The sequence below is a fragment of the Octodon degus genome, unplaced genomic scaffold, assembly GCF_000260255.1.
Source record: "Octodon degus isolate 3935 unplaced genomic scaffold, OctDeg1.0 scaffold00001, whole genome shotgun sequence".
Taxonomy (NCBI): Eukaryota; Metazoa; Chordata; class Mammalia; order Rodentia; family Octodontidae; genus Octodon; species Octodon degus.
The window spans coordinates 40,726,490-40,742,273 of NW_004524577.1; the positions used below are offsets into that span (position 1 = coordinate 40,726,490).

The window sequence follows — 15,784 nt, forward strand, 5'->3', positions numbered from 1 at the left end:
TAATTCAGTCCTTTTTTTTTTTTTTTTTTTTTTTTTTTGGGAAACCCGGGGATTAACCCCAGGCCCTTCCCCTTCCCAGGGAAGTGCTTTTTCCCCTGAGCCCTCTCCCCCGCCCTTTTTAAAAATTTAGACCACATTTCAATATGAACAATTAACATTTCAATTACTCGACAGCCACCTGTGGCTTGAGGCTGCCATATTAGTCAGCATGGCCCTACACAATGAAATAACCCTAAAGCCCAAGAACAACAAACATTTATTGAGTGCTTCGTACACCCTAAGTATTGTCATATGTTTATTTAGGGACCAAGTGCATTACTAAAATGGCTTTATGTTCCTTGTCATTCTATTGTGCTACTTAGCAAAAGCACAGACCCTGTTAGGAGGTTCTTACTATGTGTAACAGTGTGTATGTATCTAAAATACAGGACGAGGCTGGCACTCCCATCCTTCCTTTGCTTGGTTTCGTTTCCTGCAGAGTTGTCCACTAGAGACTATGTGTTTCCTTGAGAAGCACTCCTTTGATGTTTCCTGTCTCAGAAAGAGTCTCCCTAGCAGTCTGGCCTTTTGAAACTGCAGGTTAGCTCATCAGCAACATTTAGCTACCAACGAAATATATTTGCTTCACATGTCTTTTTTTCTCACAATTGGGAAAAATTAGATTCTGTGAAATTTAAATTCTTTCCCAAGCCTTTGGTATAACGTGTTATCAATTAAACATGCGCCCCCATGCTAAGGCGCTCCGTAGATATAAGAGAACTCAGGCAGACTCCTTTCCACTGAGTGTAGAAAAACCATTTAAAATACATGATAAGGGGCCAGGGAGATGGCTCAGTGGAATAAGTGCTTCCCTGGCAAGCACAAGGGCCTGAGTTCAATCCCTGGTTCCGCAAAAAAAAAAAAAAAAAAAAAAAAAAAAAAAAAAAAAAAAAAAAAGTGACAAGTAAAAGAACTAGATGAATGAACTAGAAGCCATCATGTAGGTCTTCTGTGGGACATAACGTGCTCCAAAGATGCAAAAAGGATGGAAGCTTATAGTTCAGCCATAAGCTTCTCCCCTTGTTGACCTTAAAATTATTCGTGCAGAACATTCAAAATATTTTGATTTGGTTAACTTTGATTAAGTTCAGAATTAAAAGATTTTTGTTCTTCTATGAGCAGATATACAAGATTATTTGCTTTATTATGTATTATTCATTATTCACTTAGCTTTATTATTCATTATTTACAGTCAAAGTTATAAGAATATCAATCAGTTTCAGATTCTTGGAAAAGAAATCCAACTGCTGGGTGTTAGCGCATTCCCACATTCCATTCGCAGGAAGGACTCAGTGTACATGCAAGTGTATCTGATGCTCTTCAAATTCATAACCTCTCAGAGGAAATTAGGAATGTCATGAGGTCTCTGTGTAAGAAAGCTCTTCTCTACCTATACCAGTCTTTGGCCTTCATTCATAGAACTACACAGCTGCCCCGTGAGCTTTGTGTGCTGGACACATATACACAGCAGACTTGACCGAGTGCTTGCCCTCTTCAGCTCCATCTTGATCTTCCCTGTCCTCCCCAGATCCCAATTCTACAGTCATGTGGAGCTTGCTCCTCCCCAGCCGAGCCTTCTCTTGCTCCCGATCCTTCACCTAGCTGCTCTGTCTGGCCAGTTCTGCTCTTTATCTTGGTCTCCAGTCCCATACTCTTTCCTCTAAGAAGTCCCTCTGGGGGCTGGGGAGATAGCTCAGTAGAGTAAGTTTTTGCCTGGCAAGCACAAAGGCCTGAGTTCAATTCCTGCTTCTGCCAAAAAAAAAAAAAAAAAGTCCCTCTGGCTCCTCCAAATCTGGGGACTGCACCCCTGCCTAGGGGTGAAAGGCACCTAGGGGTCACATGCCCAAAGGACTGAAAGGCTGAGCAAATTGATGAACAACTGTCTATCATGGTTTAAAAGAGCCATCTTGGTTAAGGAAAAATTCACTAGAAAATCTTTATTTCCATTCTAAACAAGGAGTGTTTTTTAATCCAAGCAAAGGGAAAAAAGTAAAGCAAATCAAAATCAGCCCAATCAGATTTGTTTCCTCAGCTGCTTGTGACTTAGTCTCCACACCTCTACCACATGTCATGGTTTTGCTCCTTTTTTCCCAACAAAAACTGACTGTGGAACGGATCTGTGTAGGGGAACACAACAGCACCTGACGGCAAAACCTAGTACAGGGATGTGGTTCCGCCTCTCGTCCTATCGGAAATTCCTGTTCATTACAGCAAGCTCTGTATTTCCTAGCGGGTGCAAGACTTTGCACAGCGTTTTTTATTTAATAGGCAAACAAGTCTGGGATGATCTTATCACACCGTGTTTAGATGGAATCCCCGATACACAGAGGGGAGGGCTGCGCCCCTTCTTCTTGATCGCATGACTGGGGAGAGCTGAGGGCACCGCTGCGGAAGCTCTGCTGCTGAGAGGCTCCTCTCCTTCCTCTAACTGCGAGGAGCCCTAGCTGGGGCTGAGCCTGCCACAGCCCTGAGAACAGATGCAGCCACCAGAGCGTGGGCAGGCCACGCCCACCAGGAGGGGCTGCACGGGCCACCTGGGGAGGGCGCCCCCCCAGGGAGGGGCCCGGCGGCGGGCGTGGTGGGCAGCGGCAGGCGAGGCCCAGGGGTGCTCATACTTCCTAGTTCTGTGTTTCATGTGACTTCCGTCACACCGTTCCCGTGTGTCCTCTCTACAGCCTAAGAGAGACACACTGAGAGACCAAAGGGAAGGGTTTCTAACCTCATATGCAAATTTCGTGTTCCTCAGAGCCTCCGGTGGTACAGCCACAACCCTAAGTTCTGGTACAGCAGCCAGGAGTGCAAAACTGTTTCCCGCCTCCCCTGACCAGCACGCCCGAGCCTGCTCCCCTGCGCGCCTCCCATCGCAAGTTCACGCTCTGGTGACCTTGAAGATGAAGAGGTGTCATGACATCACCCCTGCTGCTGAGGGAACTGTGCCCCCCACAACTTAGTCAGAGGGGCTGCGGCTGCCCTGCCCTGTACCTCTCCACAGAGGAACGTGGAAGTGCTCGGGAAGAACACAAAGAAACACAAATAAAGGGTTGACAGTTGACAGTTTTATGGTGTTTTCAGCTCTGCAAGCAAGCTAGCAGCTCAGGGTGGACAGGCGGCCACTCTGGCAGCTGTGCAATGTCACCACGTCCCCAGCAGACGGCTCATTCCTCACGGGTCCCGAAGCACGTTAGAAAGTGGTCTCTGGGTCACATTAACGGCGGGGAGCCAGTTGTAACGACTGACTACAGCCCACCTCCTTTACTGGAAAAGTCCCCACCCAGCAGCAGGTCCTCCCTCCTGGAGGCCTCAGGGCAGCCTGTTTCCTGACCACTCACCCGGCTGAGCGCTGCCTGTGACATCACTCCCAGGGAAGTGAGGCATTCCGCAGTTAATCAGACAGGAAGTTAGGGAGGCTGGTGTATTTATTTAGCCATAAAACTATGTCATCAGTTGTAACGGGAAGAGGGACACCAGGACAGAATGTTATGAAGGATACATCGGCGGACAAATCTTGCTGAAATAGGGCAAAACTTCTTGGAAGTAATGGATTGAATTTAATCTCAAGCAAACAAAAGAGCCACCTGAACAGTGGATTCTCAGGGCCAAACAAACTCCCAGGACATAGGCTTCTTTTTTCCTCAAGGGAAACTGGGAATTCCTCCAAGACTACTTTAAATAACCCTTACTGTTCAATTATCTTGTGGGAAAATAGTGATTATGCAGACTCCTCAAGCGGAGCGAAGCTGCCCACCTCCAGTGGAATTCAGAATGCTTCAGTCAGTAAACAGTATTTAAAGTGGTGCAGGTAGGGTAGGTTGAAACCCACCATCTAGGAGTTTTTATACATATCCCCCTTTGTTCTGCAGCTCTCTAGGTGCCCGAAGTGCTCCTTCAATGGTATATTTTCTTTTAAAGCTTACTGAGAGATGTATTTAAAATCGTACGGCAAAATATTTTGTTCAAGTCAATGGACCAAATGTTTCCTGGGCTCCGGTGAGGATGGTACGTTTCCTAACTCCAGGGGATGGCGCTGTCACGTGAGCTACGTGCCCCCGCTGTCACGTGAGCTACGTGCCCCCGCTTGTGTGGTAGACAAGCTGTGAGGCAGCGCATGGTGTGTAGACCTACTGGGGGCCGCACTTGACTGTAGGGATTAGGAATACATTCTTGAATAAATCACTGAAACTTTCTGACCTGGGAGCTTACATGCTAGTGAAAGAGGACATAGAGTAATCTCATAAGTGAAATACATGGTGGTGTCAATGAGCTCTTTAGAGGGAAAATGAGCAAGATAAAGTTGGGTGTGTAGACAGGAACATGACATAACCTTTATTAGAACACTCTGGAAAAGGAGGTGACATTTATGTCAAGATTTGAAGGCCAGGAGGGAAGAAGCCAGAGACTTCAGTGCAAGCATAGCCAGGGTATGGGATTGGTGCAGAAGCCTGGGGCCAGGACAAGCGGTGGCTGAGGGCAGGCGGGCCATGCTGCCAAGTCATGTGGAGACAGGGTGAGACCTTGAGGGTTTCAGCGCTTTCTCTGAGTTAGGTGAGAAAGCTTCCTGGAGGGTTTGGAGTAGCGTGGGGGTCTGACATGCTGCAGGCACTGGGAAGGCCGCTCTGTTGCAAGAATTACCCTGGAGCAAGGTCCCACTGTCCTAACCTCGGAGGTCAGCCCCAGGAAGCGAGCGCTGTGGGGGAGTGCACGGGGGAGTGGGCAGAGGCATCTTAGGGGAACTGGGAAGGGGGCGGTGGGATGTCTGAGGGGCACATCTTTGAATTAACAGTACAGAGGAAGTAGGTCAGCAAATAAACAGGAAAAGTGTACAAGGGAAAGAAAGGACAGGAGGGAGGGAGGGGAAGAGAGAGGGAGAGAGGGAGGAGAAGAGAGAGGGAGGAGGGAGAGAGGAAGGAGGGAGGAGAAGAGAGAGAGAGGAAGGAGAGAGGAAGGAGGGGAGGGAGAGGAGAGAGGGAGGGAGGGAGGGGAAGAGAGAGGGAGGAGGGAGATAGGGAGGGAAGGAAGGAAGGAAGGAAGGAAGGAAGGAAGGAAGGAAGGAAGGAAGGAAGGAAGGAAGGGCGAGTGAGGCATGACCTCATTGCCAAGAAGAGTTCAAAGCCCAGGAGCCAGGACCTTTCAGCCGAGGGCTGAGGCTGTTGCTTTATCAGTGATTTAAAAAAACGCAACAGCAACAACAGGGTGAGTAACTGCCTTGATAAAACACTTTACAGCCCCCTCTCATCTGATCCTTATAAAAACTCTGAAATGAAGGGTCATAAGAGTGAATTAATCCGAGTGGCAGAGTGGGGCTTCTGCGCTCGGATCAGCACCCGTGCCCTCTTGCTCCAGTTTCCAGAGTCTTTCTGTCATAAAGGATATGATCAGAATATACAGCAAGTACTTAAATTTTTAACAATGTATTGTAGTAAAAGACACACTGCCTGCCATTAATCCCTGCCTCCAACGCCTTCGCCCATCCTTCCTGCTGCTCTCTGCCACAGCTCTGACAGCTCCCCTCTGAGAGCATCTTTAAGAAGTGTGTGTGATCAAGGGGCCGGGGAGCTGGCTCAGTAGAATAAGCGCTTCCCTGGCAAGCATAAGAGCCTGAGTTCAAACCCCGGTTCCGAAAAAAAAAAAAAAGAAGAAGAAGAAGAAGTGTGATTAAAAATATACCTAGCCGCACTGCCGACCGCCTCCCCTCAGCAAGGCAGGCTGCCAGGAGCAGCCTTGTGCGGCCGCCCCACTGTGCAGCTGGCGTCACGTGACTCCTGGCCCTTCCTCACAGCACAGTGACCATAAAGGTAAATATTTTTAACCATTCGGGAGGACATGGAGGTAGCCGGGACAACACAACTACAGACCGCAGTAAAAGCCTTACTTAGCAGATGACACAATGGTGGATGGTGACCGCCATCCCTGCCTGGCAGCGCTGAGCAGTACAGCTGGGGACAGCACGACAGGTTAAACTTTGTGTAAGTAGACACCGGCCGGGTACCTAGCTCAGAGGCATGAGCACCTGCCTGGCAAGCACAAGGTCCCATGTCACCTATGTATGAGCACTGTGCATTTGACAAAGAAAACGTATTCAATACCTATCAAACACTACCACCAACATAGTAACTGACATAATCGTCGTCGGTGTCTATGAAGTTGAACATTTTGTATTATTTGTTTTACTTAAAATTCTCTTTTAGACACATTTGTGGGAAACAACCCTTTACATTTATAATATACAAAGAACTCTGTTAAACTTTGGCTTAATTAAAAAGTTACTCCTATCAGCCCAAGTACAGATGGGCTTTTAAACATTTTGCTATGACATATGTTTATCAAAATGTAAAACAGATTTTCATAACATAATAATAGAATAATAAGAATTATACTATTATGTATTGCTATCTTAAAGTAGTTACTCAGAGCACGAGATATGGGCATAAAACCTCCTCCAATCAGGGCCCCAGTTCTTGCTACGACAAATCAATGCATTTCTGCAACTGGAAATGCCCATGTTCTCAGCCAGCCCTTGGCAGGGTGCAGCGCTGGCGCTTTTCAAGCCATGTCCTGAGTTCCGCTTGCTCTTGGGATGCCTGTAGCTTCTCACACACCGCAGACCCAGGAAATGATCTGAATCAGAGCTCAGCCCTCTGCAGACTGTTTGTGACAGGCACTGCCCCGCCTACAGCTGCACATCCTGTGTGGAGTCCGAGCAGCCACGCAAGGGCCCTGCCGCCACCCGAAGCCCAGCCCGCTCTCCCGGCCGTCACACTGCCACTCTGGAGCTCTGCTGGGAGCGCATCGCGCTTTAAGAATTATCCAGCTTACCTGAGATTGTTTTAGAATTATCAAAGAGATGTCACCACGGTTGCTAGAGAAGTTTGCAGTGTGATAAAAATCTAATAAATAAGAGAGTCTGAGTCATTTTGCTAAAATCCTGAAGACCTAACGGAAATAGGTGTGTGAACAGAATGAGTAGTCGGAGGGAAGGGGTGAGCTGAGAGATGGAGCCAGGGCTCTGAGCAAGGAATCTGAGCATGCAAAAGGGTGTGTGTGTGTGTGTGTGTGTGTGTGTGTGTGAGAGAGAGAGAGAGAGAGAGAGCGCACCAGCCTTCACATGTGTGTACTGTGTGACACACTCATGAGGAAAAGATTCAGTTTGTAAAAGGAACCCCAGCTACGCCAGTTTCAACACCCCGATTCGTCTCAGAAGGAGCCCGAGCATTTGCATGGCCCGTAGCACATCCGCTACTTCCATAATATCTGTTCAACTGCTGTAAGTCAGGAGTCCAGGGGCAGCGCCAGCGGGCAAAACAAACAGCGGCTCGGACTCCAAGCTTCACTTCATTTTCCTTGAGAGCAGTAAAAACTGCCTGTGTTTCCTCGGGCGTCACCCACTAGAGTGGACCCTGGACTCAGCTCTGCCCCTGCTTGTCACACCCTGGCAGGATGGGGCTAATGACGTGAGGAAACTTTCCCTCTTGGGCCCCAGCACTGAGGAAGAAATGATGGACAGCAGTGTTAAGTGAAGGTGCACAGTGATACTAAGTGACACAAGGGCCACCAATTACAAGGTGAGGACACTGAGTTGCCCCTTTGCACAGAAATCCTCCACAGGGACAGCTTCCTACTCCCTGCAGTCCAGGCTGTGCTTTGTACATCCTACACCTCACCCAGTCCGTGTCCACAGGGAATCAGACCACGTAGTCCGAGTCCACAGGTAATCAGACCACGGTCTCGGCATGGTCTCCTCTGCCTTTTTGAAAGCCCATAACCGAGCTCATCAGCACATCAATTCTCCCCAGGACATCCGGGTGCCCTGCCTTCTCCTCCCTGGGGCTGAGGAAACGCCTCCCGGCTGGCAGGGTGATATGGCACAGAGGAAGGGCCTGGGGCCTAAGCTTAAGTTGCTTCTTATCAGAAAAGCTCCACCCTGACAGGCAGCATGCTAACCTGGCCAGTAGCAGGACAGAGTCGGCTCTGCCAGCAACTGCCGCCCTGCCAGTATGCCTCTCCCACACACCTCTGCGCAGGCCTGTGTGGTTTCAGCAGTGCCGGGGCTCTGTGGTCTGGACATCAACCTGTCAGCCTCAGACTCTCACCAGGAACTGTCCCAAGACTTGCCTTTAACAAGCCCTTGAACACTTACCCTGGAGAACAAAGGGAGATGTGGCTCCCTTGACTTTCCCAGGACCACCTGACAGGCTCCTGCCAAGACTTCAGAGCCTTCAGACCTACTCAATTTCCAGTGAGAAACTGCCCAGCAGTTGAGCTTCCTTGCAGCCACGACACTGCCTAATATCTCTAATAAGCATTATCAGGGGCAAATTATTTGGAGTCGAACTTCCATTCAGTCATCCAACAAACCATTATGATCCTGGATCTAGGGCCCGATAACACTGGGGACTTGGGGACACATCTTCAAATAAAACACTGTCCCTGTACTCAGAGACAAAGATAGAAAGCACATAATAAATACAGACAAAGATCATTCCAAACAGTAAAACTAACAGATAGAAAGTAAATCCGCATGTAAGGCTGGCAGGTGAGCAAGAAGCGCGCTAAAGTGTTTCACACAGACGTGTGAGCTCTGCGAGGTCCACGCAGTTCTGAGCTGAGAAGGAAGGAAGAGAAGCAGCAGGCTGCCAAGACACTGGGGAGCGGAGAGGGCGGCAGGGGCTTTGAAACAGGAGTGAGCTTGGTGCGCTCGAGGACCGCAGAAGGCACAGTTCATGGAGTGTGAGACACAGGGGCAGAAGATGGCGTGGAGGGAAAGCTGGCCCTGGACTGTGGAGGGCCCTTTGGGGAATTCCAACTGACTCTCAATAAAATGAAAAGCCACAGAAGGGCTTATTCTCAGGATTGAGTCACAGCAGCAGGAGAGGAGAGTGAAATAAAGGCAGGCAGGGGGCAAGCAATGGGTCAAGAAGTTACTGTGGCGATGCCTGCAAGAGCCAGCTGGTGTAGGGTCTCCTTAGGACGGAAGCAGGAGAGAGGGCAGAGGGAGGAGCTGCCGTCACACACACACACTTTCATGGTGCGTCAACAGAACTGGCTTTTGGGTGAGATATGGGAGCGGAGGGAGAAGTTTCAAGGCTTTTTGGTCTCATTTGCTAGTGGAGAAAACTGTGTATTTGCGCTCTGTCAGTTAAGTTCGCTGTGCCAGTTAGCGTCAAGGTGGAGATGCTGAGTGGACCGTTTGACAGGGGGCCGCAGGGCTGGCTATGTGAGACTGTGTGTGATCAGCAAAAAGTTACAGTAGTTTTTCTAATCTTTGGATTTTCTTTTCTCTTTCTTTTTCCTTCCTTCCTCTTTCTTTCTTTCTTTCTTTCTTTCTTTCTTTCTTTCTTTCTTTCTTTCTTCCTTCCTTCCTTCCTTCCTTCCTTCCTTCCTTCCTTTCTTTCTTTCTTTCTTTCTTTCTTTCCTTCGCAGAACCAGGGATTGCACTGAGGCCCTTGCGCTTGCCAGGCACCGTCTCCCCAGCCCCTAATCTTTGGATTTTCAACCTTATCCTTTCAGACTGCTAGCAACTCTCTCCAAGGTACTTTTACTACATTACTAAATGTCCACCTCTGGCCTGCTCATCGCCACGTGAAATCCACCTCGTGGCTCCCTCCTGAGGTGTGCTGCTCGGGGACACGGTAATGCCCTTGGCTTCCTCACCAGGCTGGCACATTGCAGCACGCGAGCATATTGGATTTAAGGTATTTGATTGCAGTCTGAAACATCAAAGGTAAGTCCACACAAAAAAGGTCATACTGCATCTCATATCTGAGAAGCCAAGAGCAGCCCATTTAATCACTGGGGAATATTCTAGTGGCATTAGACACTGGGAATCAGACACTGAAGTTCGGGAGTGACTGAGGGCAGTCTGGAACCTCCTACCGATGTGGAGACAAGGTCCCCATGTCAACGCCCCTGTTGCTTTTTTGGGCAACAATGTGTGCACAGAAGACACTGTAGTTCTACCCACAGTCCTCAGACTCATCTACTTTGCCCGAGTTTATCTGCATTACGATTATGGGAAAGAAATCGATGCTTTTAATTATTTATTTATTTATTTTGTATTTCAGGGAAAGGGCCTACAGGGTGTTGAGGGGCTCACTACTAGATTGGATTTGTAGTGATCTGCCTGTTTACGGCCTCCCAAGAGCTGGGATTACAGGCTCCCAAGAGTAAATCTATGGTTTTAAATGTAGCCCTTACCCAGCATTACAAGACTGAGAAGAACTCGGGGTCAAAGACCAAAGGTGGTGGATGCAGGAGAGAAGGCAGCCTTGAACTGTGTGGATGCTGTGAGACTCTGCCCCCGGCAGCACGGGGCGTCTAACTTTGAAGGAAGCAAGTGGGCACAGCCTTGCTTAAGGAGACAATTTAAGGAACAATCAATTCTGTCATCTAATAACAACTTTAAAACAGCACTACCAGGTGATTATTTTGAAAGTTCCATGATATCAGTTTATAGAATAAAAACTGAAGGTTAATGTCTATCATCTCTTATTTATCGATCTAGCCTTCCAGCATCATTTCTTTTGTTTGTTTGTTTTTTAATGTATTTAGTTACAGGGTCTCACTATAGAGCTCGGATTCATGGAGATCCTCTTGCTTTCAGCCTCCCCAGTGCTGGGATTGTGGGCATGCACCATCATGCCAGGACTTGGGCTAGCTCAGTCCACCTTGGGGGCAGGGCTGGCACAGCATGTGGTGCCAGGCATTGAACCTCAGTCCCAAAGCTAGCCTAAGCTTGCTTAAGCAGGCACTTTAGTCCGCTGAGCTATCTCACCAGCCCCCAACATCAATTTAAACTGGTGTTATAAATTTGTTAAGGAATATTAAGGAAAGCTTACTGAACATGTTTTTGTTTGAAAAGGACCATTATATCCCATTGGTTATAAATATGTGATTCTTAATTCTCAAAGGATGATAATCCATTTGGAAATATTTGGGAACTACCTAGTAATAGTATAACAGTGACATATTCATTAAACAAGCAACTGATGTCAATATTAAATTGATATATTATTGTTAAAATCATGAAGAAGAGAGTGTTCTTACCAGTTTCCTTCTGGATTTATGAACTGCTGCACTGCATAGCCAAACTGTTCACTTGAAGGACCGGAAAATATTTTTGCTCCTGAGAGACCAACATTGTATGCCAAACAGCAGTCTAAAAAACCTATTAGGAGAAATGAGAACATAAACCATGTTTACAACTTGCAAATGCAAATACATACTATGATTGTTGAAGGCCAGTTGAAAACCTTTCTTGGCCTGATAATTATTCTCCTCAGTATTTAACAAGAATTAATAGCAGTTGTGTCTGAGGTACTTACCCGGATTCCTGGAACTCTGCTAACTACTTCTCACGTATGGTTCATTAACACATCTAACCCACAGAAACCCATCCCCTGTAGAAGATGGGCCACCACTATTGCCTTTGTTTATACAAGCTTCTGAAGTCCTAGGAAGTGAATGTACCCCAGACAGAGAGCTTTAAAGTGAGGGCAGGATTGGAACACAGGCCTGGTCAGAATTCCTCCAACCCTTGGGCCATCTCTAGGACTCTAAAGTAACGTGGGTTCTATTTTTCTGTGCTAACACAGTTAGACTCTAAGCCACCCAAGTTCAGAGTCTGAAGGATACCTTCTATTTCCTCTAGATTCCCTTATAGATCTTGACAAGATCTCTATGAAATTTATGTTGAAAAAGGCAGTGATGGCCATATCAAAGGAGGTAGAAAATCACAGCTCTTTGAAAATGTTTTTATTTTCTTTCAGAAGAGATCATTGTGGAGGATAAAAATGTAGCAAAATGTATCACATATTTTTTTATTCTGGAGTAACTGTCAGAAAGTAGTTTTTTTTTTCTGATACTTCTTTCTAAATTGTCAAAAAAGACAATCATAGGAAAAATTTTAACAAAGACCAAAGAAGGTAATGCCTTGGCTGAATTTTTTTGAAAAAGCTTGTTTCAGAAAAACAAAGAGGAGAAGCACATCGCGCGTCCTCTCTGCCACTGCCAGCAGTAGGGCAGCAGTCCCTCGTTGTGCAGGAGGGCCATGTGGCTGCAAATGCTTCTGGTACGATGGAAATATCCTGCATGTTGTGTGGGATATGCACTTATCTTTGCAGGCCCTGAAGCCAGCGCACTCTTGGAAACGGGCATTTACAGTTCCACTAATATGTGCTCTGACGAAGGAATGCCCCATTCTTGGTAGCCCTGAGAGCGCACAGCACCTGCTAAGTCAGTTGTTCCAGGCACCGGAAGGCAGAAGGAAAAGGCCTTGCTATTCCCTGCAGCTCTTACACATCTGGGTGCCAACGCTGAAGAGTGCTCTTTCCGAAGGAAAAGAAAGTCAGCCACAAAGAGCCAGCACCACACGCCTGTCAGTGCCAGAATCGCTCTACTGGGACCAGCTCACTAAAGGAAACTCGGCTCAGTGTTTCTTAGAATTTGGTGCTACCAGGAAGAGAATGACAAATGTTAATTTCAAAATACTGTGAAGGAAAACCTATACAGCCTAATATTTGCAAATTTTACCCTTGATATCTACTTTTTCATGGGCACCGTGGCTCCTTTTTATATCTGTGACAAAATGAAAACAGAATCTGCACTCAAAAACCTGATGTTTCCAATCAACACTACTTGAATATTTGCCAGTTGTCAAATATACCAGTAAACACTTGAAAAGATGGTGTCAAATTGCTCGCGCTTAAAAAATACCTAATGCTACAGTCAACTCCACTTCTAACACCAGTAAGCTTTGATCTCCATGTGTGTGACTAAGTGCAGGGGAGGGAGGACCATGGAGAGACACTGTGAGTGTGGATAGAGACACACAAAACCTGGGCCTGCGGTGTCCTTAGCAAAGGCAACAGTTGGAAGCCGGCCCTTCCCACAGCCTTGGCTCCCTAGAGAGCAGCACTCCAAATTCCTACTTCCAACAAAAGAAGAGACTGTGGTAGGGACAGCAGAAAAGGATCCTCACAGAAGCCAGCACAGTCCTGCCCCTGCGTGACTGGGTGGGGAAGACCTTTGTCTTGCTTTGGTAGATTATGTTCTTCACAAAAAAAGTACAAATATTAAAAAAAAAAAAAGTCTAATACTGTGAAGAATAGATTTGACATAATATAACGACTTCCATCTCTCTCTCTAATAATTAGTCCCCGGCAAATAAGGTACAGGCCTGGCATTGCGGAGCTCATTCCATCTTCTACAGGTAGATTATTAGTCTCATATCAGTGGTGACTTGTCTAGTGACACATGTTTTGAGAAATAGGCATTGGGTTGTTTGTTATTGAACAGACACAATCGAGTATATTGAAAGAACCCTAGTGGCTATGACAGCCTTGGTGACAATATTACTGGACCTTCAGTGTATTTGTGGTCCATTGTTGACCAAATGTCCTTATTTGGTATGTATAGATAGTGTATGTGTATTGTTTTGTATGTAAGTTTATTATTATCAATCTACAAATAAGGAGAATAGAATTGATTTTACCATCTAGCAGTCTAATGGCATTATATATGCATAACTACAACTGCGGTACACATAGGCACAGTATCACTGCCAGTGTGAAAGCCATCATTTTATCTCTGCTTCAGTACCTCATCATCCTGCTTCTGCACTGAAAACAAAGCCCAGTTTCCTTCCCACAGTCTCGAAGGTCCTTCGCGATCGCCTACTTGGGCTGTGTCCTGATCTCGCTTTCCTCCACTCCCAGGTAGCTCACTGTGGCCCCGTCACACTCACTTCCCTTTTGTCCCTTGAGCACATCCGGTTCATTCTGCTCACAGCATTTATGCTGCCTTTCCCTTGCCTACCGCACTGCCCACCTCAGCGGCTGGCCCCTGGTGTCCAGGCAGGTCCTTGCCCCGTGGCCCTCTGCTCTGCCAGGGAGCTCCAGAACCCTCCTGTCCTGCATGTTATCATAAGTTGGCATGTGATATTACCTCCTGTATCTGTCTCTGCTGCTGCCCACTAAAATCTGAGCTCCACAAGGAGACCAAGAGCAACGCGAATCAAATAAATTGCACTGGGGCTGGGGAGATGGCTCAGTAGACTAAGCACTTGCCTGGCAAGTGCAAGGGCCTGAGTTCAATCCCCGGCTCTGCAAAAAATAAAAAAATAAAAAATAAAAATAAAATTGCACTTTGAATTAGTACACATTCCTCAATACTGATCTTGCATTCAGAGAACACTGGGGATGGAAAACGTCACACAGAGTCTTATTCAAGTAATGCAAGAGCAATTAAATTGGAGAAATTTCTTTCCTGTATTTCTTCCCTTTGAACAACCATGAGCACCCCACCCTGTATCCTACTACTTCTTAGCACACGTATCTTCTTGGTGGTGCACGAGCCATCTGGACTCCTCTTACATCCAACGTGACCCCGTGCTACCATGAACTGCAGCTAGTGTCACCACCAATGTACAAATGAGAAAGCTTGGGCTCAGGAAGGCAGAATGTCTTTCCCAGTCACTGTAGACCAACTGGTGTCTGACCTCTGAGTCTTGTAGAGAAATTTTATTGTAGAGAAATTTCATTCACAAATATTCTTCTCACTTTCTCATGTATCATTCACTCCCATTCTGTCATTCCATTGATCTTAAATTTGTTCTTACTTGCTATTTAAATCTTTCTCTTAAAACCCTGTTATATTAAATAAAACTGATTGATCTCAACTCACAGGCTTATTTCTCTGAAAAATACTTTCACAATACAATATTCATATCATTCCACACTTGGCATATGATAGCTAATCATCTTCTATAAATTTGATATATAGTACTATCTAACCCAGTGTCCATTTCTTCTTTGTAATCCCAATGGTCATAACATGTTTCTCTGTCTTTCATAAAAACCTAAATGGGGGGGCGGTGGCGAGATAACTCAGCTGACTAAAGCTCCTGCTTAGGCAAGCTTAGGCAAGCACAGGGACCATGGCTCAAACCCCAGCACCACATGCCATGCCAGCCCCACCCCCAGGGCAGGCTGAGCCTGCCAGAGTCTGGGCGTGGTGGTGCACCCCTGTAATCCCAACACTGGGGAGACTGAAGGCAAGAGGATCACTATGAGTCCAAGCTGCACAATGAGACCCTGCAACAACCAAATACATTAAAAAAAAAAAAAAACCAAAAACTAAATGGGTTACACAGAAATTAAGAACTGCATTTTGCTCATCTCATTCCACCATTCCATCTGTGCCCGCCTTTCTGTAAGTACCAACAAATAAACCATAGAACAAACATACAGATCCTTTATGCAAGAAATTGTTCTAGGTCCTAAAGATATAGCATATAAGCAAATGGGCAACACTCCTACTTATTCTGTTGATTTGATGCAAAGCCAAATTATATCTTCATAAGCTGTGTAAAAAATACAGAGAAGTCCATTGATCTGAGTCCATAGGCGAGAGGGGAGTAAATGTGGGTTCACAGAAGATGCAGACATTGATCTGGGTCTTGAAGGATAACTTGGAATGCACAACCTTAGGTGGGGGCCAAATCCATTCCAGGGCCAGAGGACGTCACATTCCGAAGGCAGAGAGGAATAAGAGAACAGAATGGGAATGGCGAAGTGCTTGCCCTAGCATACTGCCAATCACTTCATTAATGTAAACATTTCCAGATTTATATGAGGTACACCGAGTCCCAAATGTATTTCAACTTTGCCTACCTGGGAGAGTATTATTATCAGAGCATAAATCTCTCTTTGTCCTCGAGTGTAGCAATAGCACAGTGAACTCAAAACACTTA

At 46.4% G+C, this 15,784-nt stretch overlaps 1 protein-coding gene across 1 annotated transcript in view; it reads right to left on the reverse strand.

The window, feature by feature from the left end:
- Itga2 (integrin subunit alpha 2) overlaps positions 1-15,784 on the reverse strand; it is a 93,345-nt gene that overhangs the window by 52,000 nt on the left and 25,561 nt on the right. Inside the window, exon 2 of the mRNA XM_023708954.1 lies at positions 11,080-11,200. Within this exon, the coding sequence (XP_023564722.1) occupies positions 11,080-11,200 (121 nt within the window). The remainder of the gene's footprint in view (positions 1-11,079; positions 11,201-15,784) is intronic.